The 26200-nt window shown below is 40.4% G+C and overlaps 1 protein-coding gene across 8 annotated transcripts in view; it reads right to left on the reverse strand.

Annotated features, from left to right (window-relative positions):
* ccdc171 (coiled-coil domain containing 171) overlaps positions 1 to 26200 on the reverse strand; it is a 265898-nt gene that overhangs the window by 75126 nt on the left and 164572 nt on the right. For all 8 annotated transcript variants that reach the window (XM_087995453.1, XM_043717546.2, XM_043717537.2 and 5 more), the window contains 3 exons: positions 11952 to 12178; positions 7686 to 7874; positions 5623 to 5814 (listed from right to left, as the gene is read on the reverse strand). In XM_087995453.1, coding sequence (XP_087851579.1) covers positions 5623 to 5814; positions 7686 to 7874; positions 11952 to 12178 — 608 coding nt within the window. The remainder of the gene's footprint in view (positions 1 to 5622; positions 5815 to 7685; positions 7875 to 11951; positions 12179 to 26200) is intronic.

Consider the following 26200-nt stretch of genomic DNA (forward strand, 5'->3'; position numbering starts at 1 on the left):
TTTTGTACCTAATATTTCACACTCATCCTCCTTAATTAGAATGTCTGCCAACACTTCTATTCTTTGTTAAGACAGAGCAAAAATTCTCATTAAGAACCTTGTCCACATCTTCAAGTCCATGCCCAAGTTTTTTTGCACACCTGATAGGCCCTATCCTTTTTTTTATTCTTTTGCTTTAACTTACTGACAAAATATTTTAGTTTTCCTTGATTTTACTTGCAATATTTTTTCATATCCTCTCTTTACTTTCCCAATACTTTTTTTACTTCACCTCTGTACTTTCTACACTCTGCTAGATTAACTCCAGATATTTTTGTTTTGCAACTGTCTATTTTTCTGAATAAAACTCAAAAGAACTATGGATGCTGTAAATCAGAAACAAAAACAGAAATTGCTGGAAAAGCTCAGCAGGTCTGGCAGCAGGTGTTCTGACGAAGGGTCACTCGACCTGAAAAGTTAACTCTGATTTCTCTCCACAGATGCTGCCAGACCTGCTGAGCTTTTCCAGCAATTTCTATTTTTGTCTTTTCTTTCTGCTTTATCTTACTCTAAAGCAGGAATTCCTGAAGAAGGGCTTATGTCCGAAACGTCGATTCTCCTGTTCCCTGGATGCTGCCTGACCTGCTGCGCTTTTCCAGCAACACATTTTCTGCTCCTACTTGTTATTGAATTTCTTTCAAACATGCTCAGTTTCATAAAATTTGTCCTCCCCCAATGTAGAACTTTTACTTCAGCTCCATCTTTGTCCCTTTCTATAATGATGCTAAATTTAACTGTATTATGGTTACCATTTGCAAAATTGCCAACCATTGTTCCTTCAATCACCAGCGGAGCTTCAATTCCTAAGAACAAAACTAGAAAACTCTCATCAGACTGGTTACCTGCAAGCAAAAAAGCATCTCTCAGAGGATTTTGTGCCCACGGTACCTTTCACATTGTTTATATCTATATTAACATTAGGGCAGTTGAAGTCTCCAATTATTTGCGCTTATTGTTTTCTTACATTTATTAAAATTAAAATTTTAATTTAAAATTTCTTACATATTTGCTCTTTTATGTCCCTCCTGCTATTTGGGTTCTACAGTGCACTCCCATCAATGTGGATACCTGTTTTTATTTCTAATTTGAATCCATATGTCCTCATTTCTTGTTTAATTTAGTACATCATCCCTCCTCTCAGCTGTAATTTATTGTTTAATAAATAATACTACACTTGCATCTACAATCTCTTTCATTTCTCCAGCCACTATGTGGACCACTGAGGTTTGTGCGCAGCAGTGACTGGAGAAACTGGAAATGTATGTATTAGCCAACTCAATCAGCATGCACGGATCCTTGGAGATGCTGTATGGCCACATAGCTTAGAGGGAACATTGACTCTCACCTTTTTTATCCCCCTCTTTATTCTGCCTGAATACAGATGTTGAGCTGCTATTTTGCTCCTCTATAAGTCAGGTTTCTATTGTAACAATGATACTATGCCCTCAGCACATCAGCTACGTTTGCTATTCTCCTTGCATTTACATATATACCATTTAGTTTTAGTTTAAACTCTCCTTAACAACAACAGCAAATCCCCCCGTGTGGATACTTATCCTACTCCTGTTGAGGAATACAAGCCCCACATTCCCCAGAACCGATCCCAATGCCTCAGAAATCTGATGCCCACCCTCTTACACTAGCTTACTAATAGCTACATGTTCAATTTTCCTACTTTCTGTAGAGATGGAAGGTGTAAGATACATTGGCAAATGAAAAATTTATAAGTTAAAACCTAAAAGAAAATTGAGACACAAATTAAGAGGGTCAGTGGCCCACTGTCTTTTTATCATGATAAACAGGCAATATAAATTCCTGGGCCTTATTTTAATATGATCAATGGGCTATCCTCCCCAAACCTGTTGCAATTCAAGAAGTCAGCCTCCATGGACTCACAATTTTGAAGGCGAAAGGAATTTTTTTTTTTACTGTGTGGATTTTTAAGTGTATGACACAATTGCATTGTTTCCACCAAGATAATTGAAAGGTCAGCTTTCTTGGCACATCCCTGGAATTCCTAGTGTAAAGACTGACAGAAAGAAGACAGCAACTATTCCCCAGAAATAACAAAAATATCTCCAACTCTCACATGACATTGGTCTAAATAAAAGTCTAAAGTGATGGTTAGAAGAATCCAGGCAGAGAACATCACCCTCAGAATGTTTTCAATACAGTAAGGTTTAGTGAAATCTCATGAGCAGTGGGTAATTACAGTTCTCCATCTTGCAACAGGATGAAGTCAGATACATTTGCATCGTCACTCCCTTAAAACCCAAATGTGGCTAGTGATGTGAGAAATCAATTCTGAAAACACTCATGAGAATGCAATAGAAGATGTAGTCATCAGCATAAACAGTGTTCTTCAGGATTTGCATCTTTTGAGAGTTGGAAGATGACGATGATGAGGATCTCTCATAACACCACCCTTCCCTTCCCTCTATCACATCTTTTTGTACATAATCTGAACAGCAGACTGCAACAGTTCTTTAACATTCCATACTCCCCTCTTCCCTTACAAACTACAACTTCTTTCACTGCTTCTTTCTCACATTTCTATTTAAAATAATCACTTGGTCATCCTATCTTGTTTCTTCCCACTCCTTACCATTCGCACAACATGTACAAGTCCACACTTCGTCATTTACCATTTTCATAGAGCTATTTTTTGCTCTTGATCATAAAGAGGTCAGCCAGCTGGACCTCAAAATAGGAGTTGTCTGATTGGGCTGTTAATCTGGTCATATCAGGGAGCCCTAGCTGACATTTAAAAGGATGAATGTCAGAGATACTGACACTCTGGTATCTGTCTCTGAATGAGGCAGTACCAAAGTCAAGTACTGTTCATGTGTAAATAAAGGGTGACTTAGAGTCGGGATATAGCCTCTGTGCAGCTATTTCAATATCAAAATTTTTCATAAATTGTCTTTGTTCGCATTCAATATTGTATATTATAAGACAGAAAGATCATTCTTTTCCTGAAACAATTTTTTAAAGTTTGAAATTATTTTTTTGTGCTTCGTTATTTTGGAGCACTATAAAGAACAGGTAATAGTTGATTCATACAGAACCTCAACACTCTCAACACTTAAGAGGGAATTGGACACACCACATTTACACAATGGACTGTCCTTTTTTTAATAAATATTTTTGTTGAAAAGAAAAAACGTTTTTGGGGCTTTTTTTTACAAAATTACAAAACTAATACAAAATAGTGTAACCACTTTACAATATAATAGCAACATCAATATAAATAAAGAAAAGAAACTTCTAATCCACTCTACAAACTACCAAAACACAAGGTAAGGTCTAAGAAAAAACCTCTATATAAAAAAAATCTACAATACAGTACATAATTAACAAAAAAATGAAGATAAATAAATAAATAAACATTCAAAATAAAATTATATCAAGTCATAACAAGATCCGTATTTTTACAGGATTCTTCCTCCCAGGGGCCCCCGAACTGACAGACATCATCCTCACGGCTAAACAAAGGCCCTAAATAGTATGGCCGATATATCCGCATCGGTGTTGCCCAAGAAGGGCCGCCATGTTCTATTTGGTGCACCATATTCGTAAGGAAGCCCAAAGGAATATGTTCCATAGCTATCCTATGCTAATTTGAAAATCCTGGGGGACTTTCCAAAACCCACCTTGCTAAAATGTTTTCCTCGCACAAAAGGAGAGAATAGTAAACAGTTTCTTCCCATGTGCATCTAGAGAAGGAAGATTTGGAAAGCCCAAAAGGAGAGACACCAGGTCCAGCCCAATCTCAGTTCCCAAAATCTTTGCCAAAGCATTCGCTACACTGTCCCAGTATCTATAGGCCTTATGGCATGTCCACAAACAATGAGTGAGAACACCAACTTCTATTTTACACTCAGGGCACATTGGGGACGCTCTTGCCTTAAACTTTGCAAGCCGCTCTGGTGTTATATGGGCCCTATGAAGTATCTTCAATTGAACAGCTTGAGTTCTATTACAGATAGAGATCTTCCTGGCATTTTCCCAGATGTCTTCCCACATCTCCGAGGAGATTTCCACCCCTAATTCTTGAGTCCAGGTTTTATATGGCCGTTCCATGTCCTTCCATACATTATTACCTAGCAAGTGATAGAGAGTATTGACTGAGGGGGCACCCATCGGCTGAAGCACTCCCCTCTCCATTTCTGACTTATAAGGATTAGCCATCAATGTGGTCTTTTTTTGAATGAAATCTCGTACTTGAAAATATCAAAAGAGATCCTTACTAGGTAACCTGAACTTCTGACGCAACTATTCGAAGGACATCATGACCTCCCCATCGAACAGATCTCCTAAGCAGGAGATTCCTCTGGACTCCCAAATTTTAAATCCAGCATCTGTCAAACCTGGCTGAAATCCCAACATTCCCGCTATCAGGTTTTTTTGTAGATTACCCTCACCCTGTCGGATCATCCTTTGATTGTGTTTAGGACAATCGGGATTTTACAATGATCCATGACAGTTCTCATCTTATCCATAAACAATAGATCGATGAGGGGGCATTTTGCTTGGGAAGCCTCAATATCCAGCCAAATTGATTGTGGATCGCGAGAGGCCCAATCAGCCACATATGATAGCAGGGAGCTCAGTTGGTACTTCCTAAAATTTGGGAAAGCTAGACCTCCCCTTTCTTGTGGGAGCTGCATTTATTTAATTTATAAGAGCCCGTCTATGATTCCAAACAAAGGAACCGAGCTAACCATAAAGCTCACGCAGCGCCTATCTCGGCAACATCAAAGGAAACATTCTTATAGGGTACAATCAGCAAGGGAGAAGATTCATCTTGACCAGAGCTATTCTTCCTAACCAGGATATCGGGAGATCTTCCCAAAGCTGGAGGTCCTGCCTTATTTTCTCTAATAGATGCATATAGTTATTCAAAAAAGATACCTGCTCAGAGGTTACGCCCAAGAGGCCCGGGTTCTTAAAAAAAGTCTCCAACTTCCTCGCTCCGACTGATACAGCTCAAAATAGAACTTTCTAAATGCTGCATTGATCTTTTTAGGGTCACAAGTCAAAGTACCAGCGCCCTCTCTAATAGATGTAATAGACTGGGGAGTCTTTTTCTTTCTGGCAAGGTATGCTAGCTACCTGCCCGGCTTATTGCCATACTCAAATAGTCTCTGCTTCGCAAATAGTATCTCCTCCTTTGCTGTTTGAGTACGTGCAGCATTCAAAGTATCCCTGAGGGCTGTAACTCGCTGTAGTTTAGTTGTGGATGGCCTACTAACATACGCTGACTCGGCTGCCTTCAGGCGAGCCTCGTATAGACGCTGTTGTTCTCCCCTCTGTCGTTTCCGGGTCGCAGAATATGAGATAATCAAGCTCCGCACATAGATCTTGGCAGTCTCCTGCATCAATGATGGGTTACTGGCCATACCTAAGTTAATGCCTCAGAAAGCTTTAAATTCAAACAAAAGGTATTCTATAAGCTTACTGTCCTTCAATAGGAAAGGGTCCATATGCTAGTACAATGGACTGTCTTAAAGTTAGAGTTATTTGGCAAGTTAAACAGAAGGTAAGACAAAGCTTGCTCTATGAAAGTGGTAATCTGTTTACCTTTACAGCCTCAGATAATGTCCGATCCTTTTCTGCTTCTTCATTGGAATGTAGTTCCAGTTGTAATCCCAATTCTTGCATTTGATGTGATTGTTCATTTAATAGCAGTTGAGCCTGCTGCTCTCTAAGCAAGGCATTATTCAGCTCTTCACAAATACTCCCAAATCTCTCAAATGGAACCATCTTCTGAGTCTACAAGAATACATTTATGAAAGTAGTCTTTGAAGAAAGATTGAATGGATTGTCCCTATTTGAACTACATTTTGCATTGATAAACTATATCTAATTTTAATACTGTGCTTCATTTGTAGAAGAGAATTGTTGATGAATTTGTCTTTACTAAAGAATTTATTAGTTAATCATTGCCATCAAATTAATCTTGAACAGTGAGTTTTAACAATTCTTTGTTGCGAGCACGGAGCATGGAGAGTGAATGTAAATCAGAGAGAAATCCATTCCTAATATCTGCAGGCATACATTTTCCACCAGAGATCATCGACAAATGATCAAGAACACCCCTTCCCTAGGGTAGCAATGCAGAAACCAAATTATAATATTTCGACAGCATCTGAGCCAATTTCTCCCAAATCAGGTAACAAACCTGGGATCTTTTTGATCATAATAGACATGATCAACATAATGAATCATCAGAAGATTGGCATCCATTTGTGGCTCAAAATAGTCTCAAAGGCAGAACCTAATTTTGTCCTTAATCATTTTCAACATAAAAGTTATAAGGATGTAGATAAAGCTAATGCCCTTAAACAAGATCAAGAATTTCATGAATTGATCAGCAAATAATACTTTGTATCACCATGGATACAGCAGTTTAGGAGTTATTTTATAATACTAGTAATCAACAAAACACAGATTCAAATGCAATCATGGCAGTTTGAGAACCTGAATTTTATTTCAACAATCTGGAAATTTTTAAAAAATCTATGGCATTATCAAAAATGTCTATATAGATGGCTGATTTGTGTAAATATTTGATTAGTCTGACTAACTTTGCACTGTCCAAAATTAAAGCCTTCCAATCTGAAGACCATAATTCTCTTCAGAAACCAGCAAAACAGAGAAAAGTGTTATGAATGTATGATTTGATACAGTCATCATTCATAGTATCAACATTTTTATGGCTCGTTTACTTGGATAAAGCTTATCCAGTGGATTGTTATGCTAGTTCAAATAAAATCCCTATTTCAGCAAGAAATATATATATTGTTTTCAAGGTACAGTGCATAATGTCATGATATATATAATTTTGCATAACCACTTCAAATTAGTTCATACAGTAACCCATACAACATTAACTGAGACTAAAATTACCTTGTATTTATTATTTAACAGACTTCTAACCTCTCTTCATGAAATTGATAAACCAATAAACATGCATCATCAGTACACCTTCTAATTAAATCACTGCTTACTATTAACATTTTTAGATTAGATTAGATTAGATTAGATTAGATTAGATTAGATTAGATTAGATTACTTACAGTGTGGAAACAGGCCCTTCGGCCCAACAAGTCCATACCGCCCCGCCGAAGCGCAACCCACCCATACCCCTACATTTACCCCTTACCTAACACTAGGGGCAATTTAGCATAGTCAATTCATCTAACCTGCACATCTTTGGACTGTGGCAGGAAACCGGAGCACCCGGAGGAAACCCACGCAGACACGGGGAGAACGTGCAAACTCCACACAGTCAGTCGCCTGAGGCGGGAATTGAACCCAGGTCTCTGGCGCTGTGAAGCAGCAGTGCTAACCACTGTGCCACCGTGCCGCCCATTTTGTTTTAATCCAACCTAGTTCTTTTTTTGGTTTTAAATTTGACAAGGAAACTAACAGACAAGACAGTCTGTTGGCTAATGGCAATAAGTAAGTTACCACAATTAGCATGAAGATCTTAATGCCATCAAAAATGCATAATTACACAATGCAAACAATTTTTTAAGGAGTGCAATGCTAGAATCATGGAAAATGCCCAGCAGAACATAGTTTTTATTTAACCTTGAGATTAAAAAGCGCAATAATAAACAAAATAAAGAACTGTTCACCTTCATAGACTGCTTGAGGTCACACAGCTGCTGTTCAAGGGTTTCAGTCTTCCCACTTTCCCTTTCCAGTTCATTCATGTGTTTTTTGAGTTGTGTAAGCTCCAAACGCAATGAACGACGTTCAACTTCTGCTGCATGTAACCTCTGAGTAAATTCAAGGATCTGTTTCTTCAATACTTCTACACATCGCTGATTGAGAACATAAAAAATAGAAACTAAGTGTGTTAATTTTTGTTAAACTGGTTTAAATAAATAAAACTATGGAAAATAGAAACCATGGTTGACTGGACTGTGCTAGTCTTCCATAATTGCAATTAATTATAGCCATTATATAAACTTGAGTTTCAAGAATACCAGAATTTATGGAGAACTTGAGCTTGCTTTCTTGTCAAATTTAGGTTCCTTCTAAATAAGTATTTAATGCTGATAAACCTGAATTAAATCCTACTAATTATTATGTTTTAGCTATTAATTGACCCCCTAAAGTAAAAGGTTTTATTTTGTAGCCAATTAGGCAGATCCTATAGAAGAAAGGTTTTCATCAGTAGTATAACGCTTCTATTGCAAAGTATGGTGCTTCAACCAAAAGTGGGAGAGTGTATTAGAAGTGCTTAGCCACAAAAATATTAGTTCAGATGTCCTAATTGTTAGATAATTATTGGAGGAACACAGACTATTGTTGCGACCTTGCAGAATCCCAGCTCCACTGACTCCATGGGAATTGGTAGGGAAATTGCAGACTAAGCAATTCCCCTGCATCTGAAATATTCCGAAAGAAATCATTAAAGTTGAAGAATTTGAAGGGTTCTGCATCCTCCCTTAATTTAATAAATTTCCCAGGAAATGTTTGAGGATTGAAAATCTAGTTTAATTCCTATGTGACTATTAGGCTGACCCCTCCACTCCAATTTACCAAGCCAATCCTGACAAAAACACCTCCATCAGCCCCTTAGCTTTCTCCACATCTCCCCCAAGCTGCTCCCACCAGATCCCTGAAAACAAAATTCCACCTCTGACCTGAACACCGCCTCACCTGCTAGCTTTGACTTCCTACCCACTCTGCCCCACCATTCCTAGTGCATCAAAGCCTCCTTCCCTCAAACACTGTACCCTGCCCTTTCCAGAAACCTGCCCAATTCCAACCACCCAACTCCCTGACTTACCAAAGCATTCCATCACTTACTTGGCTGGGGCACTATCCATTTGGAGCCCTAAACTACATTTAGCTTAGGTATTTTCACAGTAACCGTCAAAGTCTATGGTTGTACTGCGTGACCTTTAAACCACAGAACATGTCACACTAGCTGCTGTAAAAAGGAATACCATCTGAACACTTGAACTATCCTATGTTACGGAGAGCCATGTTGATTTTAGATTCACTCCATGTTTCTAAAAGTACCAGGTCAGAATTCCAGCCAGAAATGCGGAGCTCAGTACGAGTGTGTGAAAATGAGAACTAACTGGAAATCTGACTGTAATTGCCACTCCTCGCATTATCCGGGCAATTATTTTATGACTTTTCATAGCAAATCTTCGGTTTAAGACCTGCTCCACCACCTTGAGGTTGGGTTTATTTTCTTTATTATGCTGTGCAAATCTACATACAAAATGGAGCAAATATGTATGGTGCTAATCTACAACTGGTTCAACTTTTAATTGTTCAACAACAGGAAAATGGATTAAAGTAAATAGGTAAAAACGAGGACTGCAGATGCTGCAAACCAGAGTCTGGATTAGAGTGGTGCTGGAAAAGCACAGCAGGTCAGGCAGCATCCAAGGAGCAGGAAAATTGACATTCTGGGCAAAACCCCTTCATCAGGAATACAGGCAGGGAGCCTGCAAGGTGAGAGATAAATGAGAGGGGGTGGGGGTGGGGAGAAAGTAGCATAGAGTACAAGGTGAATAGGGATGGAGGTGATAGGTCAGAGAGGATTGTGGGGGAAGGTAGCAAAGAGTACAATGGGCGAATGGGTTGGGAATGAAGGTGATAGGTCAGAGAGGAGGGTGGGGTGGATAGGTGGAAAGGAAGATAGGCAGGTATGACAGGTCTGGGAACGGTGCTGAGCTGGAAGGTTGGAACTGGGGTAAGGTAGGGGGAGGGGAAATGAGGAAACTGGTGAAGTCCCCACATTGATGCCATGGGATTGGAGGGTCACGAGGTGGAAGATGAGGCGTTCTTCCTCAAGGCGTCTGGTGGTGAGGGAGCGGCGGTGGAGGAGGCCCAGGACCTGCATGTCTTCGGCAGAGTGGGAGGGGGAGTTGAAATGTTGGGCCACCAGGGCGGGGGGGGGGGTTGATTGGTGTGGGTGTTCCGGAGATGTTCCCTAAAGCGCTCTGCTAGGAAGCGGCCAGTCTCCCCAATGTAGAGGAGACCGCATTGGGAGCAACGGATACAATAAATTACATTGGTGGATGTGCAGATAAAACTTTGATGGATGAGGAAGGCTCCTTTGGGGCCTTGGGTGGAGGTGAGGGGGGGGAGGTGTGGGCGCAGGTTTTGCAATTCCTGCGGTGGCAGGGGCAAGTCCCAGGACAGGAAGGTGGGTTGTTGGGGGCGTGGACCTGACCAGGTGGTCACAGAGGGAACGGTCTTTGTGGAAAGCAGAAAGGGGTGGGGAGGGAAATGTATCTCTGGTGGTGGGGTCCATTGGGAGGTGGCGGAAATGTCGGCAGATGATGCAGTTTATGTGAAGGTTGGTAGGGTAGAAGGTGAGCCCCGGGGGGGTTCTGTCCTTGTTACGGTTGGAGGGGTGGAGTTCAAGGGTGGAGGTGCGGGATGTGGACGAGATATGTTGGAGGGCATCTTTAACCACTTGGAAAGGGAAATTGCAGTCTCCAAAGAAGGAGGCCATCTGGTGTGTTCTGTGGTGGAACTGGTCCTCCTGGGAGCAGATACAGCGGAGGCAGAGTAATTGGGAATACGGGATGGCATTTTTGCAGGAGGTAAGGTGGGAAGAGGTGTAATCCAGGTAGCTGTGGGAGTCAGTGGGTTTGTAAAAAATGTCGTCAAGTCAGTCGTCATTAATGGAGATGGAGAGGTCCAGGAAGGGGAGGGAGGTGTCAGAGATGGTCCAGGTGAATTTAAAGTTGGGGTGGAATGTGTTGGTGAAGTTGATGAATTGCTCGACCTCCTCGCGGGAGCATGAGGTGGCGCCGATGCAGTCATCAACGTAGCAGAGGAAGAGGTGGGGAGTGGTGCCAGTGTAACGACGGAAGATGGACTGTTCTACGTAGCCAACAAAGAGACAGGCATAGCTGGGGCCCATACGGGTGCCCATGGCTACCCCATTGGTCTGGAGGAAGTGGGAGGATTTGAAGGAGAAATTGTTAAGGGTGAGGACCAGTTCAGCCAAGCGATGAGAGTGTCAGTGAAAGGGTACTGTTGGGGACTTTGGGAGAAGAAGAAACGGAGGGCTTGGAGGCCCTGGTCATGGTGGATGGAGGTGTAGAGGGATTGGATATCCGTGGTGATGAGGTGTTGGGGGCTGGAGAAACAGAAGTCTTGGAGGAGGTGGAGGGCATGGATGGTGTCTCGAACATATGTGGGGAGTTCCTGGACTATGCTGAGACAATGGGTCGGCCAGGGTGGTCAGGCTTGTGGATCTTGGGAAGGGGGTAGAATCAGGAGGTGTGGGGTTCCTGGACTACGAGGTCAGAAGCTGTGGGTGGGAGATCTCCTGAAGTGATGAGGTTCTGTCTGGTCTGGGAAATAATGGTTTGGTGATGGGGAATGGGGTCATGGTCGAGGGGTCGGTAGGAGGTGGTGTCTTTGAATTGGCGTCTGGCTTCAGCAGTGTAGAGGTCAGTGCGCCAAACTACCACTGCACCCCCTTTATTCGCTGGCTGAATGGTGAGGTTGGGATTGGAGCAGAGGGAGTGAAGGACAAGTGCTCCTGCACTTGTGGATAGGAACAAGCATAGTTAACTAAGTTGATGACTTTTATATAGGCAATTTCTATGAATAAAGTAAAGCATAGTACTACCTGCACTATTAGCCCATTATAAAAATAATTCAATAGTTTGACAAGTACTATTTCTCAATAAATTTCAGCATCCTAAATACCTAATTCAAAATCTCAAAATAATATTGTGTGAAATCTGAAAAGAAGCATGCTGACTGATTGAAGCTTTGAACAAGTTTAAAATATTGCTGTCTACATTATTTTACGAAAACAAAACTGCAGATTGTTACACTTCAGATTTAACAATATTTGTAAAAATTATTAATTTGATTAAACTGGTCAATAACAGAATTATTGACAATACCTTTATAGGCATTGTAATCTGTAGTCCTTCTTTCCCTGCTTTGGCATTGGTTTTACACAGTCCATCGCCCAGTATTTCGACTAATGATTTCTTGTTCCCACATCCAAAGTGTCTATTACAACATAATGGAATATTTTCCATTTCCACACTTAGCCTGTCCATGAGTTTTGAAAAGGAACTCTTGGCTGAATTTTCTATTGAACAGCTTGAAAGAAATTGATTTGCATCTAGATAAAAAAATGAAAAAAAAACTCATAAATCACTATGCTTGCATTTAATTCTTTATTTATATAAGTGTATTCAGATAGCCCAATCAAATAGGGAAAGTTGACAAATAGTATACTTTACATAGAAATGCACAATGCCATTAAATATCCCAATCCTTGATACTATGATAGTCATCTCCAAGTTAAACTGTAACTTACCTTTTTTAATCCAATGCAATTTGAACTTTGCTATTAGCACCATTACTTATTTCCCCAATGGAGTTTGGTAATTATCCTTCTCATATGATAGTTTTATGGCCTCAGTACAACAAGCATACTCAACTCACTACTAGCTTTGTCAGGTTTATAATTAATAAATATGTTTCATGTAGATAAATGAAATTATCACATGTTACTGTGTCCCATAGACTCTGCATTTTAAGCTACCTTTGAGATTTAAGGCATGTCTTTATGTCCCTTTTGAGGTCTGTGTTCTACAGAAAATCCTAATCCATCTGCTGTGATCCATACATTAAAATAAAGACACAATTAAGGTTTATACAATTCACAGCACTGAAGAAGAGAAGCAGGTTATGAATGGTGTAGAATGGTCATATCAGAATAAGACTGAGTTGCATTATATGAGGTTTGAAACGAACACCAGCCTGTTTGCCAAAATCAAGTGATTACTAACAACCATATTCACTTTTATATGGTTGGTGAAACAAGGTATGATTGTTTCTGTAGTGACTGTAAAGGCACTGTTGCAATTCAACTTGAATAACTGATATTAATTTGGTTAAACATGTGCAGACATTATAATGGTGAAGTTAAAGGCATTTTTTTCCACTAGCAGAAGGGTCAATAACCACTGGTATAGATTTAAAGTAAGAGGCAGAAGCTGAGAGGAGTTCAAGAGAAATTGTTCCATTTGGAGGGTGGCAGGATTCTGGAACTCACTGCTTGAAAAAAACGGGTTGTTGAGTCAGAAACTATGTTATTTAAGTAGTACTTAGATATTCACTTGCATTGACACATGCTCCAGAGTTATGGGCCAAAAGCTGGAAAATGGGATCTGGCTCGCTGACTGACACAGATGTTTTGGGCTGAATAGCCTCCTTCTGTGCTGCATATGTCTCGGTGTATTGTTACTTATAAAATAGTTCCACCTAAAATGCCAAGCCTTCACTGTTGGTGGATTAAAAATCTGGAGCTCTCTCACAGGACTGTGGGTGTACTTATAGAAGATGGACTCCAGTGGTTCAAGAAGGTGTCTCACTAGTCTCAAGTATTGGGCAACAAATGCTGGACTTGCTATAGAGGCCCACAGCCCATGAATGAATACACAGCCAACAACAGGAAATTCTCTCTAATTCATTTTTGAAAGGATAATGGATTGAAATGAGCAAGAAATGTGAAAACTTTCGGATGTTTCACTAAATGTATCAGAAATAATGTTTTCAGATTGTTGAAAAACCAGGGAAAAGCCAATACTTCTCATCAAGCACAGCCATAGAATTAATTCCTGTTTGGGATGTTGAGATGAATGATCTGATAATGCAAGTAGTATTTTTCACTTTAAAATAAACACAGAAAGATGTGGCTCAAATATTAATCTATTGCCTTGATTTTTATAATGATTACATTCCTTGAAAACAGGAGAATGTGATCAGGCTTTAGAAATATTTTTAAGCTATCTGATCATTAGCTGCATGAATTTAAAAACACAAAATTATTTCAATTTTATTAAATGTATTAAAACTCTCTATTTAAATGACTTCCAGTAATACATAACATCAAAGCCAAGTAACCCAGGTATTTGTGATACACTAGCTCCCACCTAATGGTCGATGTCTGCACTACAGTTGAAACTGAAATGGAGTATTTTTTCATGTAAGCCAACATCAGTAGACATTGCTTGGAAATGAAATTATACTACATATTTTAATATTATTCTTCCAATTTCAAAGCAATAATTGAGCCAAAACTGTACGATGCAGGTCATGTACAACTTAAGTGAACAATTACATCACAATGGGAAAAGATGCATGTGAAACAACTGTCAAAACTGAGCCATAATATTTCTTTACCCTCTGCAATAATTTAACAAATCATCGCATGCTGTTACGATCATAGGATAAAAGTATCATAAACATACATAAAAGGACTTTGTATATAACTACACCAAAAGCACAACAAAAGTTTCTCGTATCATCCTTCCATAAAGAAGGTATCACAACATTGATGCTGAAATATAATTCCTAAATATGCTCCAGACGTATATTTCAATGTTATTCCTGCTCAGTCATATTCTCAATTCTAACTGACCACAATTTCAAAATATCAGAATATAATTTAGCTATTACACACCCTTGTTATGCATAGAATTGATTGTCTACAATATTTAATACAGTTTTAGAACTCAGCACTATGTGACGCACAATACATTAAATTGGTCATGAGAATACATGCTGCTGCATGCATTTTGGGCCTCTCTTCACATTCTGTCTGCTCTAAATTTGAGTGAGATAATTGGAGAGAGAGAGAGACAGACAGAGAGACAGATAATATTGTGTGACAAACATTATAAATACTGAATAACATTGTTTTAATAGTGTACAGGTTGTGATGGTATATGCAAACAGTACTACATCTCAGTTCATGGCATTTTAATCTACAGCATTTGAAGATGAACCATACACTAAAGCTGCAGAAAACCACCACAGTAAACTAGAGACTGATGTACATGTAAGTTCCTTTAGAGACTATGTCAGATTGCTGAAAATGCATTCAGCATGGTATATTTTTATTCTCTCTAATGTCAACCTCATTTCTATTTTTGTGGACTACATTCCACCTGTTTATGTGCACAATGACCGGTAATAATGCCGGTCGATTTAAATTAGAGATATGATTCTTTATGCAATAAATCAATAAAGAAATTAAGGGTTATGTGGATAAGGTAGAAACGTGAAATTGAGGGTAATCAGATCAGAATAAAATCCCAGTTAAACACAGAGCAGACTCACATGGCCGAATGGCTTACTTCTGCTCCTGTCTTAGAACCTTAAATTCATCAGAGAAAGTATAAAAGTTTAAGGCTAATTATTTATTTTTAAACTTTGCATTGTATAAATAAAATGCAAGTTTTATTTACACAAGTTTTATCAAAATGCAAGTTTGATAAAATTGCAAGAGATTTGTAAAAAAAAATGTATCTACAGGTAAAATCCAGCCAGTATTTATGTCAGAGTGAAGATTTATGGGACACTAACAGTCATTGTGAAGGTCTCAATTCATGTTAATACAGTATAAACAGAATAGGCTAGGTGCTTACATTCAAAAAGCAGATTCAATACTTTTTTTTCATTTATGATGTATTTGGGCAACACTAGTAAGGGCAATCCCATCCAATAATACTTTTGGAAGACGGTGAATGCTGAATATGTCTTAGAATCATAGAGTCATACAACATGGAAACAACCCTTTGGTCCAACTTGTCCATGGTGATCGAGTTTCCCAAACTAAACTCGTCCTATTTGCCTGCATTTGGCCCTTATCCCCCTAAACCTTTCCTATTCATGTATCTGTCCAAATGTCTTTTAAATGTTGTAACTGTACCTGCATCTGCAACTTCCTCTGGCAGTTCATTCCACATATGAACCACTCTGCACGAAAAAAATTGAATCTCAGGTTCCTTTTAAATCTTTCTCTTTTCATCTTAAACCTATGCCTTTCCCTATCCTAGAGAAAAGACCTTTCCTATTCTCCTTATCTAAGACTCTCAGGATTTTTTATAAATACCTATGTTCACCCTCAACTTCCTATGCTCCAGTAAAAAAAGTCCCAGTCTATCCAGCCTCTCCTTGTAACTCAAACCTTCAATCCTGGTAATTTCCTTGTAATTTTTTTCTCTGCATCCGCTCCAATTTAATAACATCCTTCCTCTATTAGGGTTGACCAGTACTGAACACAATACTCCAATTGTGACCTCACAAACATCCTATACAACCACAACATGATGTCACAACTCCTATATTCAAAGGTCTGAGCAATGAAGGTAAGCATGCCAGATGCCTTCTTGCCCGCTCTGTCTACCTGTGATGCCTGAACTTTGCGCCTGAACCCCTAGGTTTCTCTGCTCAACAACGCCTGCCAGGAGCCCTACCATTAACTGTGTATGTACTGCCCTGTTTTTTTTTACCAAAATGCAACACCTCGCATTTATCTAAATTAAACTCCTCAACCCATTGGCCCAAATGATCAAAATCCCTTCATAATCTTAGATAACCTTCTTCACTGTCTAACATACCACCAATTATGATGTTATCTGCAAACTGACTAACCATGCTTCCTTTATTCTCATCCAAATAGTTTATATAAATGACAAAACATCAGTAGACCCAGCACCGATCCCTGGTCACAGGCCTCCAGTCCGAAAAACAACCTTCTACTAACACCCCGCTAATTTTGTATCCAATTGGCAAGCTCTCTCTGAATTCTATGTAATCTAACTTTACAAACCAATCTACCAAGCGGAACCTTGTCAAAGGTCTTACTAAGGTCCATGTAAGGAAAGTCTACCATTCTGCCCTCATCTACCTTCTTCATCACACCCTCAAAAAATTCAATGAAGTATGTGAGACCTAAGTGCCCAGGCACAAAGCCATGCTGTCTATTCCTAATCAGTCCTTGCCTCTCCAAATGCATGTAATTCCTGTTTCTCAGGATCCCCTCCGAAAACTTACCAACCACTGACGTCAGACTCATGGCCTTGCGTTCCCAGGCTTCTCCTTGTAGACTTTCTTAAATAAAGGGACAACATTATCCAGTCTTCCGGCTTTTCACTCATGGCTGCAGATGATACAAATACCTCGGCTAGGTCCCTGCAATTTTTTTCCAAGCTGCCCCAATGTCCTACAATAGATGTGATCAGGTGCTGGAGATTCATACTTTTACCTTTATACTTTTTAAGATCTTCAGCACCTCCTCTTAAATCATAGGACCGTAAGATATGGGAGCAGAAATTAGACCATTCAGCCCATCGGGGCTGCTCCACCATTCAGTCATGGCTGAAATGTTTCTCAACCTGTAACCCTTGTTCTCCTGGACAATCAAGAACCTAACTATCTCCATCTTAAATATACTCAATGACCTAGCCTCCACAGCCTGCTTTGGCAATGAATTCCATAGATTCACCACTTTGGCTGAAGATGTTTCTCCTTATCTCCATTCTAAAAGGTCTTCCCATTACTCCAAGGTTGTGCCCTTGGGTCCTAATCTCTCCTACCAATGGAGGAGTCACCCCCCTCAATCTTCTAAATTCCATCAAATGTAGACCCAGATTCCTCAAACACTCCTCATATGTTGAGCTTTTCATTCATTGGACCATTCTTGTGAACCTTCTCTGAACACGCTCCAGGGCCAGTACATCCTTCCTGAGCTATAGGGCCCAAAACTGCACATATTACTCCAAATGTAGTCTAACCAGAGCCTCAGAAGTACATCCCTGCTTTTATATTCAATCCTCAAAATAAATGCCATCATTGCATTTGCCTTCCTAACTACTGATTCAACCTGCAAGTTTACCTCAAGAGAATCCTGGACTAGAACTCCCAAGTCTCTTTGCACTTCAGATTTCTGAATTTTCTTCTCATTTAGAAAATAGTCCATGCCTCTATTCTTCCTATCAAAGTGCACAAACTCACACTTTCCCATTTCGTACTCCATCAGCCAGTTCTTTGCCCACTCTCCTAAACTATTCAAATCCTTCTTCAGCCTCCTCAATGCTACCTATCCCTCTTCCTATCTTTGTATCATCTGCAAACATAGCCAGAATGCCCTCAGTTCCTTCACCTAGATCATTAACATGTAAAGTAAAATGCTGTGGCCCCAACACTGAGCCTTATGGAACACCACTTGTCAAAAGCTGCCATCCTGAGTAAGACCCTCCTAACCCCACTTTCTGCTTTCTGCCAGACAGCCAAGCTTTCTATCCATGCTAGCACCTTACCTCTAACTCCACAGGCCCTGGTCTTACTCAGTAGCCTCCTGTCACCCTGCAGCAGCACCCTGTCAAAGGCCTTCTTGAAGTCCAGTCAGATAACATCCATTGGCACTCCTTGGTCTAATCAATCTGCTCATTACTTCCTAAAAGAATTCTAGCAGATTTATTAAGCATGACCTCCCCTTGATGAAACCATGCTGAATTTGCATTATTTTGCCATATACTTCCAAGTATTCAGAAATCTCAGCCTTCACAATGGATTCCAGGATTTGACCCACGACTAAATTGAGTCTAATCGGTCTGTAATTTTCCACCTTTTGCCTTACTCCCTTTTTAAACAGGGATTAGTGATTTTCCTGTTTTTTGGGATGCTCCCTGACTTTCGTGATGTCTGAAAGATCACCAGTGATGCTCGACTTTTTTTTTTTAACTATCTGCCCTAGAACTCTGGGGTGTAGTCCATCTGGTCCAGGTGATTTATCCACCTTCAGGCCATTCAGTTTTCCTAACACCTTCTTCTTAGTGATGGCCACTATACTCAGCTCTGCCCCTCACTCTCTTGAATTTACACCATATTAATCATGTCTTTTACCATGAAGACTGATGGGAAATAATTATTCAGTTTCTCGGCCATTTCCTTGTTCCCCACTATCTCTCCAGAAGCCCAATGCCCACTTTTTCCCTTTATACATCTAAAGAAACTCTTACAATCTTCTTTTACATTACTGTCTAGCTTACCCTCATATTTAATCTTCTCCCTTTTTTTGTTGCCCTCTACTGGTCTTCGTAAGCTTCCCAATCCTCTGGTTTCCCACTGCCCTTCACTACATTATATGCTTTCTCTTTTGCTTGTATGCTATCCCTCATGACTTCCCTCATCAGCCATGGTTGCCTCATCCTCCCTGTACCATACTTCTTTTTTCTCAGGATGAATCTCTGCTATGTCTCCTGAATTACTCCCAGAACATCCTGCCAATGCTGTTCCACTGTCTTTCTTGCTAGGCTCCTCTCCCAGTCAATTGTACCCAGCTCTTCTCTCATGCCTCTGCAGTTGCCTTTATTCAACTATAATATCATTACCTCTGATTCTATCTTCTCCCTCTCAAATTGCAGAGTAAATTCAATTATATTATGATCACTGCCTCCTAAGGGTTCCTTCACCTTAAGTTCCCTTTCACGTTTGTGTCACTGCATAACCCTAATTCCAGTATTGCCTGTTTCCTAGTGGGCTCCACCACAAGCTGCTTCAAAAAGCCATCATGTAGACATTCCACAAATTCCTTTACTTGCAATCCATGACCATCTTGTTTTTCCCAGTCCACCTGCATATTGAAATGTTCCATGATCGTTGGAAGTTCACCTTTCCTACACATCTTTTCTATCTCCTGGTATATCTTGCACCCCAGCTCTCGACTCCTGTTTGGAGATGTGTACATAACTCCAACTCTGGCTATTTTTTTTTACCTTTGTGGTTCCTCAATTCTACCCACACAGATTATACATCTCTGACCCTACTTTATTTCTTGCTATTGATTAAATTTAATTTCTTACCGATAAGGCAATCCCATCCCCTCTGCCTCTATTTTTTTGATCCGATGTACACCCTTGAATATTCAGCTCCCAATCCTGATCCTCTTGCAGCCACGTCTCCATGATGCCCACCATGTCATACCTGCCAATTTTGATCTGCGCCATATAAGCTCATTTACCTTATTTCTTATACTGCATGCATTCAGAGAGGACACCTTCAGTCCTGTATTAACTATCCCTCTTCTAATTATCATCTGAATATCCAGTGTGCTTGAAGTTTGATTGCCAACCCTTTCCAAAAATCTGTCCTATTTGGGTCTGCCATGGTGCACTCTTACCGCCTCCTTTAATTTGGGTTTTCTAATTTCCCCAATTAGTTTATAGCCCTGTCTACAGCCCTAGATCTGTAATGTGAACTGTTTTCAAGACAGCATTATTTATTTCCCGGGTTTCCTAGCTTTCATGTTATTCTCCACTGTAAATACTGACATGAAATTTTCGTTTAGTACCTCTCCTATTTCCTGTGGTTCCAGACATAGATGACATTATTGATCTTTAGGAGGCCCTATTCTCTCCCTAGTTTCCCTTAATGTACTTGTAGAATCTCTTTGGACTATCCTTAATCTTAATTGCTAAGGCTATCTCATATATCTTTTCTGCTCTCCTGTTTTTCCTCTTAAGAATGCCCCTTCTTCCCTGATTCTCTTCAAAAGATTCACTTATGCTAATTGTCTATACTTGACAGATGCCTCCTTCTTGTTCTTGACCTTATTCTTATTTGTGACTTTATTCTTATTCTTCTCAATATCTCTAATAATCCATTGTTCCCTACTCTTACCAGCCTTACCCTTCACTCCAACAGGAACATATAGCCTTTGAACTCACTTTATCTCACTTTTGAAAGCATTCCATTTGCTACAGACTATACAATGAATGTACTCCTGCAGTGCTGTTAGTTAGGACGTTCAAAAGTTTGACCCAGTTTGACCCAATCATTCCAACTCATGATTGTTTGTAGCTCGGAGAGGAACTTGCAGACAGTGGTATGCCCATGTACTTTCTGCCCTTTTCTTTCTTGGTGAAAGAGACACCTGGTTTGGAAGGTGCCTTAAAAGAAATTTAAGATAGTCGCTGCACTGCGGTACATTGTGTAGATGATAAGTACTGCTTCCATTATGGATAGCTGATAAGGAGAGAGTGATATTTAATGTGGTGGTCTGTCAGTAGGTTTCTTTGTTCTTAATAATGTTGAGTTTCAATACTGATGGAGTTTGATTCCTCTAGGGGAGTATTCCATCACATTCAGCTTGATTATCTCTTTGCAGGAAGCAGGTTATTCATCACAGAATCCTCAGCCTCTGACCTTATCATGCAGTCACAATATTCAAAGCCGGTCTAGTTAACTTTCTTGTCAACAGTGATCCCAGGATACTGATGGTGAGTGGAGATTTTAGTGTGTGATGGTTTTTTGTATGGGGGAATTGGGTGGGGGGGGGGGGGGGGGGGGAGGGATTTGAAGCATGCAGATTCAGCGAATTATCATAATGCCACTGAAAATCAAGAAAAGCTGGTTACAATTTCTTTTGTTAGAGACAGTCATTGCCTGACACCTAAGTGGCAAATATTACTCAAGTCATAAGTCAGCATGCACACAGCATGGACTGTTATACTTACTATCTGAGGAGTTGAAAACAGAAATGAACACTGCTGACATCATGTTTTAATTCCTTTTCAGTAGGACAATATACAAGTACAAGTACAATAGTTTGGTAGCTATGTCAATGGACCGACAATCCAGAGATTGCAGCAGTGGTCCACAAAATGCGATGTAAAACTAATAATGGTGATAGACTGCAACAATAAATAAATGGGATTTGGGTATACTTGGACATTAGTTACATAGTGTTATGACATGGCAGTGAATCCCTCTGTTAATTAAACTAAACACCCAGAAAAGCTCACCTAGTCTTGCAATCTGTTAAAATAGGAGTGACAGAGAACTCCCAATTTCCACTATTTAAAGAAAATAAGATCAATTTAATCTTTAACTCTACAAGTGAACATAAAACAACAACTATTCATAACTCTAATCCCCCCTTTGTCTTAATTGCTTATTACCTGCCTCCAATTCTATAACAATAACCTATTACAATAAAACACATTAAAATTACGTCAATTTACACTCTTCCTCTAGGCGTCGTGTTGCCATGGTCTGGCGATGGAGGAAGAGCGCCTCATCTTCTGCCTAGGAACCCTCCAACCACAAGGGATGAATGCAGATTTCTCCAGCTTACTCATTTCCCCTCCCCCCACCTTTTCTCAGTCCCAACCCTTGGACTCAGCACCGCCTTCTTGACCTGCAATCTTCTTCCCGACCTCTCCGCCCCCACCCCCCTCTCCGGCCTATCACCGTCACCTTAACCTCCTTCCACCTATCGCATTCCCAACGCCCCTCCCCCAAGTCCCTTCTCCCTACCTTTTATCTTAGCCTGCTTGGCACACCTTCCTCATTCCTGAAGAAGGGCTTATGCCCGAAACGTCGATTCTCCTGCTCCTTGGATGCTGCCTGACATGCTGCGCTTTTCCAGCAACACATTTTTCAGCTCTGATCTCCAGCATCTGCAGTCCTCCTTTTCTCCTCTTATATGAAGGGCTGCTACTCTCACCTCACCTCTGGAATTGAGCTCTTTTGTCCACATTTGAACCAAGGCTGTAATGAAGTCAGGAGCTGAATCGCCCTGCTGGAACTCCAACTGGGTGTCGCTGAGCAGATTCTTAGTGAGCAGGTGCTGCCTGATAGTACTGTTGACTACTCCTTCCATCACTTTACTGACGATTGAGAGTAAATGTTGGGGCAATAATTGGTCAGGTTGGGTCTTTCCTGATTTTTATGTACAGGACATGCTTGGACAACTTTCCATATTGTTGGGTTGATGCCAGTATTGTAACTATACTGGAACAGCTTGGCTAGAAGAGCGGCATTTTCTGTAGCACAAGTCTTCAGTACAATTGCCAGAATGTAGCCTTTGCAATATCCAACCCCTTCTTGATATCACGTGGAGTGAATTGAATTGCTGATAATTGGTATCAGTAATGCTGGAGACCACTGGAGGAGGTCAAGATAGATCATCCACTCCACACTTATGGCTGAAGATAGCTGTGAAAACTTCAGCCCTTTAGCTTTATTTTTGCACTAACGTGCTGGGCTCTTCCATCATTGATGGGGATACTTGCAGGGCCTCCTTTTCCAGGAGTTGTTTAATCATTCACCACTACTCACAACTGGATGTAGCAGGACTATAGAGCTTAGCTCTCATCTATTGGTTCTGGGCTTGGTCTATCACCTGTTGCCTATGCTGTTTAGTATGCAAGTAGTCCTGTTTGGTGGCCTCACCAGGTTGACACCTCATCTTCATGTATGCCTGCTGCTGCTCCTAGCATATTCTTCTACAGTCTCCATTGAATCATGGTTGGGTGGAGTATATGCCAGATCATGAGGTTAGGTTTATGCTGGAGTACACTTCTACTGCTGTTGATAGTCCACAACCCTTCAGGGATGCCCAGTATTGAGTTGCTAGATCTGTTTGAAGTCTGTCCGATTTAGCATGGTGATCGTGCCACACAACACGATGGAAGTTATTCTCAATGTGAAGGCTGGACTTTGACTCCACAAGGATTGTTTAGTGGTCACTTTTACCAATACTGTCATGGACAGATGTTTCTACAGCTGGCAGATTGGTACGGATGAAGTATGTTTTTTCCTTCTTGTTGGTTCCCTTACCACCTGTCACAGACTCAGTTCTAGCAGCATGTTCAGTAGTACTGCTGCAGTGTCACTCTTGTTGGTAGATCATGAAATCCTCCACCCAGAATACATTTTGTACCCTTGCCATTCTCACAGTTTCCTGTAAGTGTTGTTCAACATGGAGGAGTACCGATTCATCAGCGGAGGGAGGATGGTTTATGGTAGTCAGCAAGAAGTTTCCTTGATTGTGTTTAATCTGAAGCCATGAGACTTCATGGGGTCTGGAATCAATGTTGAAGACTCCAAGGGCAACTCCCTCCTGAATGTATACCACTGTGCTGCCTCCTCTGACAGGTCTGTCTTGCTGGTGGGATAGGACATATCTGGGCATGGTGATTGTGGTGTCATACTCATGGAACCTTACAGACAATGTCAGCCTGTTACTTGACTAGTCAGTGAGACAGCTCTCTCATTTTGACACTAGCCCTCACATTAGTAAGGAGGACTCTGCAGGGTCAATAGAGCTGTTTCCACCACTGTCTTTTCAGGTACCTAGGTCAATGAAGGTTATCTGTCCGGTTTCATTTCTTTGAGACTTTCTAGCTATTGTTACAACTGAATGGCCTGATGGCTTGCTGGCCATTCAGAGGGCAATTGAGTCACATGTAGGCCAGCCTAGGTGAGGATGGCAGATTTATTTCCCTGAAGGATGTTAGTCAACCAGACAATCGACAATGATTTCATGGCCAGATGATTTTTTCAATTGAATTCAAATTCCACCATCTGCTGTGGCAGGATTTAAACTTGGGTCCCCAGAACATTAGCTGAGTTTCTGGATTAATAGTCTAGTGATAATACCACTAGGCCAACACCTCCCCTTAATCATTCGAGACTTAAAAGGTTAATTCCGTTTCTCCACAGATGCTGCCAGACTGGAGTTTCTCCAGCATTCTTGGTATTGGTTTCCAATATCCAGGCTCTATTTTCCTTATAAGCCAACTGCATTACTTCATTATACCTTGGTAAGTATACATTTCTTTCAACCATTCCTCTGCTGTAATATGCTCTTCCAATGAACATTACACTCACTCTCAATTGGTCTTATCGAACTGGTCCTTCCTAGTACACAGAACTGGCATCGGCACTTTTTGTTATCTGTAGGAAGTCCATATCCCTATCTCCTGAAATATTGAGGATTTGGTGCACTTGTCTCAACAAGAAAGGGTGAAACTTGCCATCTGGTTTTACTCCAACCAATTTCCATGTCTCTCCAAGTCAGGAGTAACAGCCTTGTGTAAACTGAAGCTGAAGATTCAGGAAGGGTTTAAAAGGACAAGTGTGAACAGATGAAGGGTTAGAGGAGACAAATATGGAGCTCAAATACTGAAAAGTCCTGACGGGCAAGATGACTTCTTTATTGACGTGGTATGTAATTTTTAAAAGCTATAGTTCCAGGGTTCAGAGGAGAAACAGCATGGTACCTCATAGCATCTGCTGCCTTATTCATGAACTGCATTAGAATTTGTTCGTGCAACCTATAGATTTAGGAAGCTGCTCTGCTTACCACCTCTTCCCATGCTTATTCACATTCACCTTCACAGGAGGATTTCTCTTCTGCATCAAAGTTTGTTATCCTCCTGCATCGAACCTCTTGAAGCAGCAAAGTATTTGTTCATCAAGGGCTTAGTTCAGTCCATGTCCTTACACAGTGTGCTTCCTTGCTAAACCACACATCAAGAACAAACTTTTTAGAAAGTGACAGCTCTTTTTGAGCCACTGCTCTATAAATTTCCAAGCCTTCTTTCACTCATCATGCTCCTTAAACTCGTGAAGAAAAAGGCATGGAAATATGTTAATCAGAAAAAATGAGCCACTCTTGTTCAATTCAGCAACTTTAGTACACTACTACATCAACAAAGCACTGACCCAGAGTTTTGTTTTTGATAATCCAAGTGAGGCAGCTCAGTGGGAAAGTTTACTTGGAGGAGGGGCCAAACGCAGGATGGAGTCTGACCTGGCAACTCTGGAGGCAAAACAGAGACAGCTACAGGGATAGTTTGAAGGTCAGCCTCGACTGTGAATTCATCCCCATTGTTAGAAACTTTAAGTCATCTCATCCTTATTTCTAATTCCCCTGGTTCCTTGTATCTCCCCATGCCAATTTATAACCCCTGCCCAGCCCAGCTCTTTTACATTCTATAATAACTCACACAGTAGTTATGCCGGGCAGATCTTAGGAGCTATTTAATGATTATGTTAAACAAAGTTCCAAAACTCTAATACAGTTCTAACAACAAAGATGTCATCATTTCAAAAAATCCTTTGATAAGGATTATTTTAAAAAAGCTCAAATGCTTAATCACTTATAAAAGCAAACAAACCTCTACCACAACCCAGATCAAAGATAACTAATCCTTTAACAGGCTTTTTGATCTGTCAAACTATGAACTTCGAACTCCTGGATAATATTGACTTTTAGAAATCAGCCAAGCATTCACAAACATCCCATGGAGAACACCAATAAGCAATACGAATGAGCATATGAATTTAAGGAAGATAGCATAATTTTTAAAACTTCTAACATCTTCAGACTTTACATTTTACATTGATCATTCTTAAAGGATTCACATAGCTTCCAATTATGCCACCTAGATAGATGCATTTAACTTAGAATGTTGACATCTACTCCATAAATTCTGAACCACAAGTTAAGACCCGTGCAGCCAAAGTTGGAGTTGTTTGCATTTACAAGTCAGTCATA

The sequence above is a fragment of the Chiloscyllium plagiosum genome, unplaced genomic scaffold, assembly GCF_037043375.1.
Source record: "Chiloscyllium plagiosum isolate Xiang-an unplaced genomic scaffold, Cpla_swu_hap1 HiC_scaffold_2, whole genome shotgun sequence".
Lineage (NCBI taxonomy): Eukaryota > Metazoa > Chordata > Chondrichthyes > Orectolobiformes > Hemiscylliidae > Chiloscyllium > Chiloscyllium plagiosum.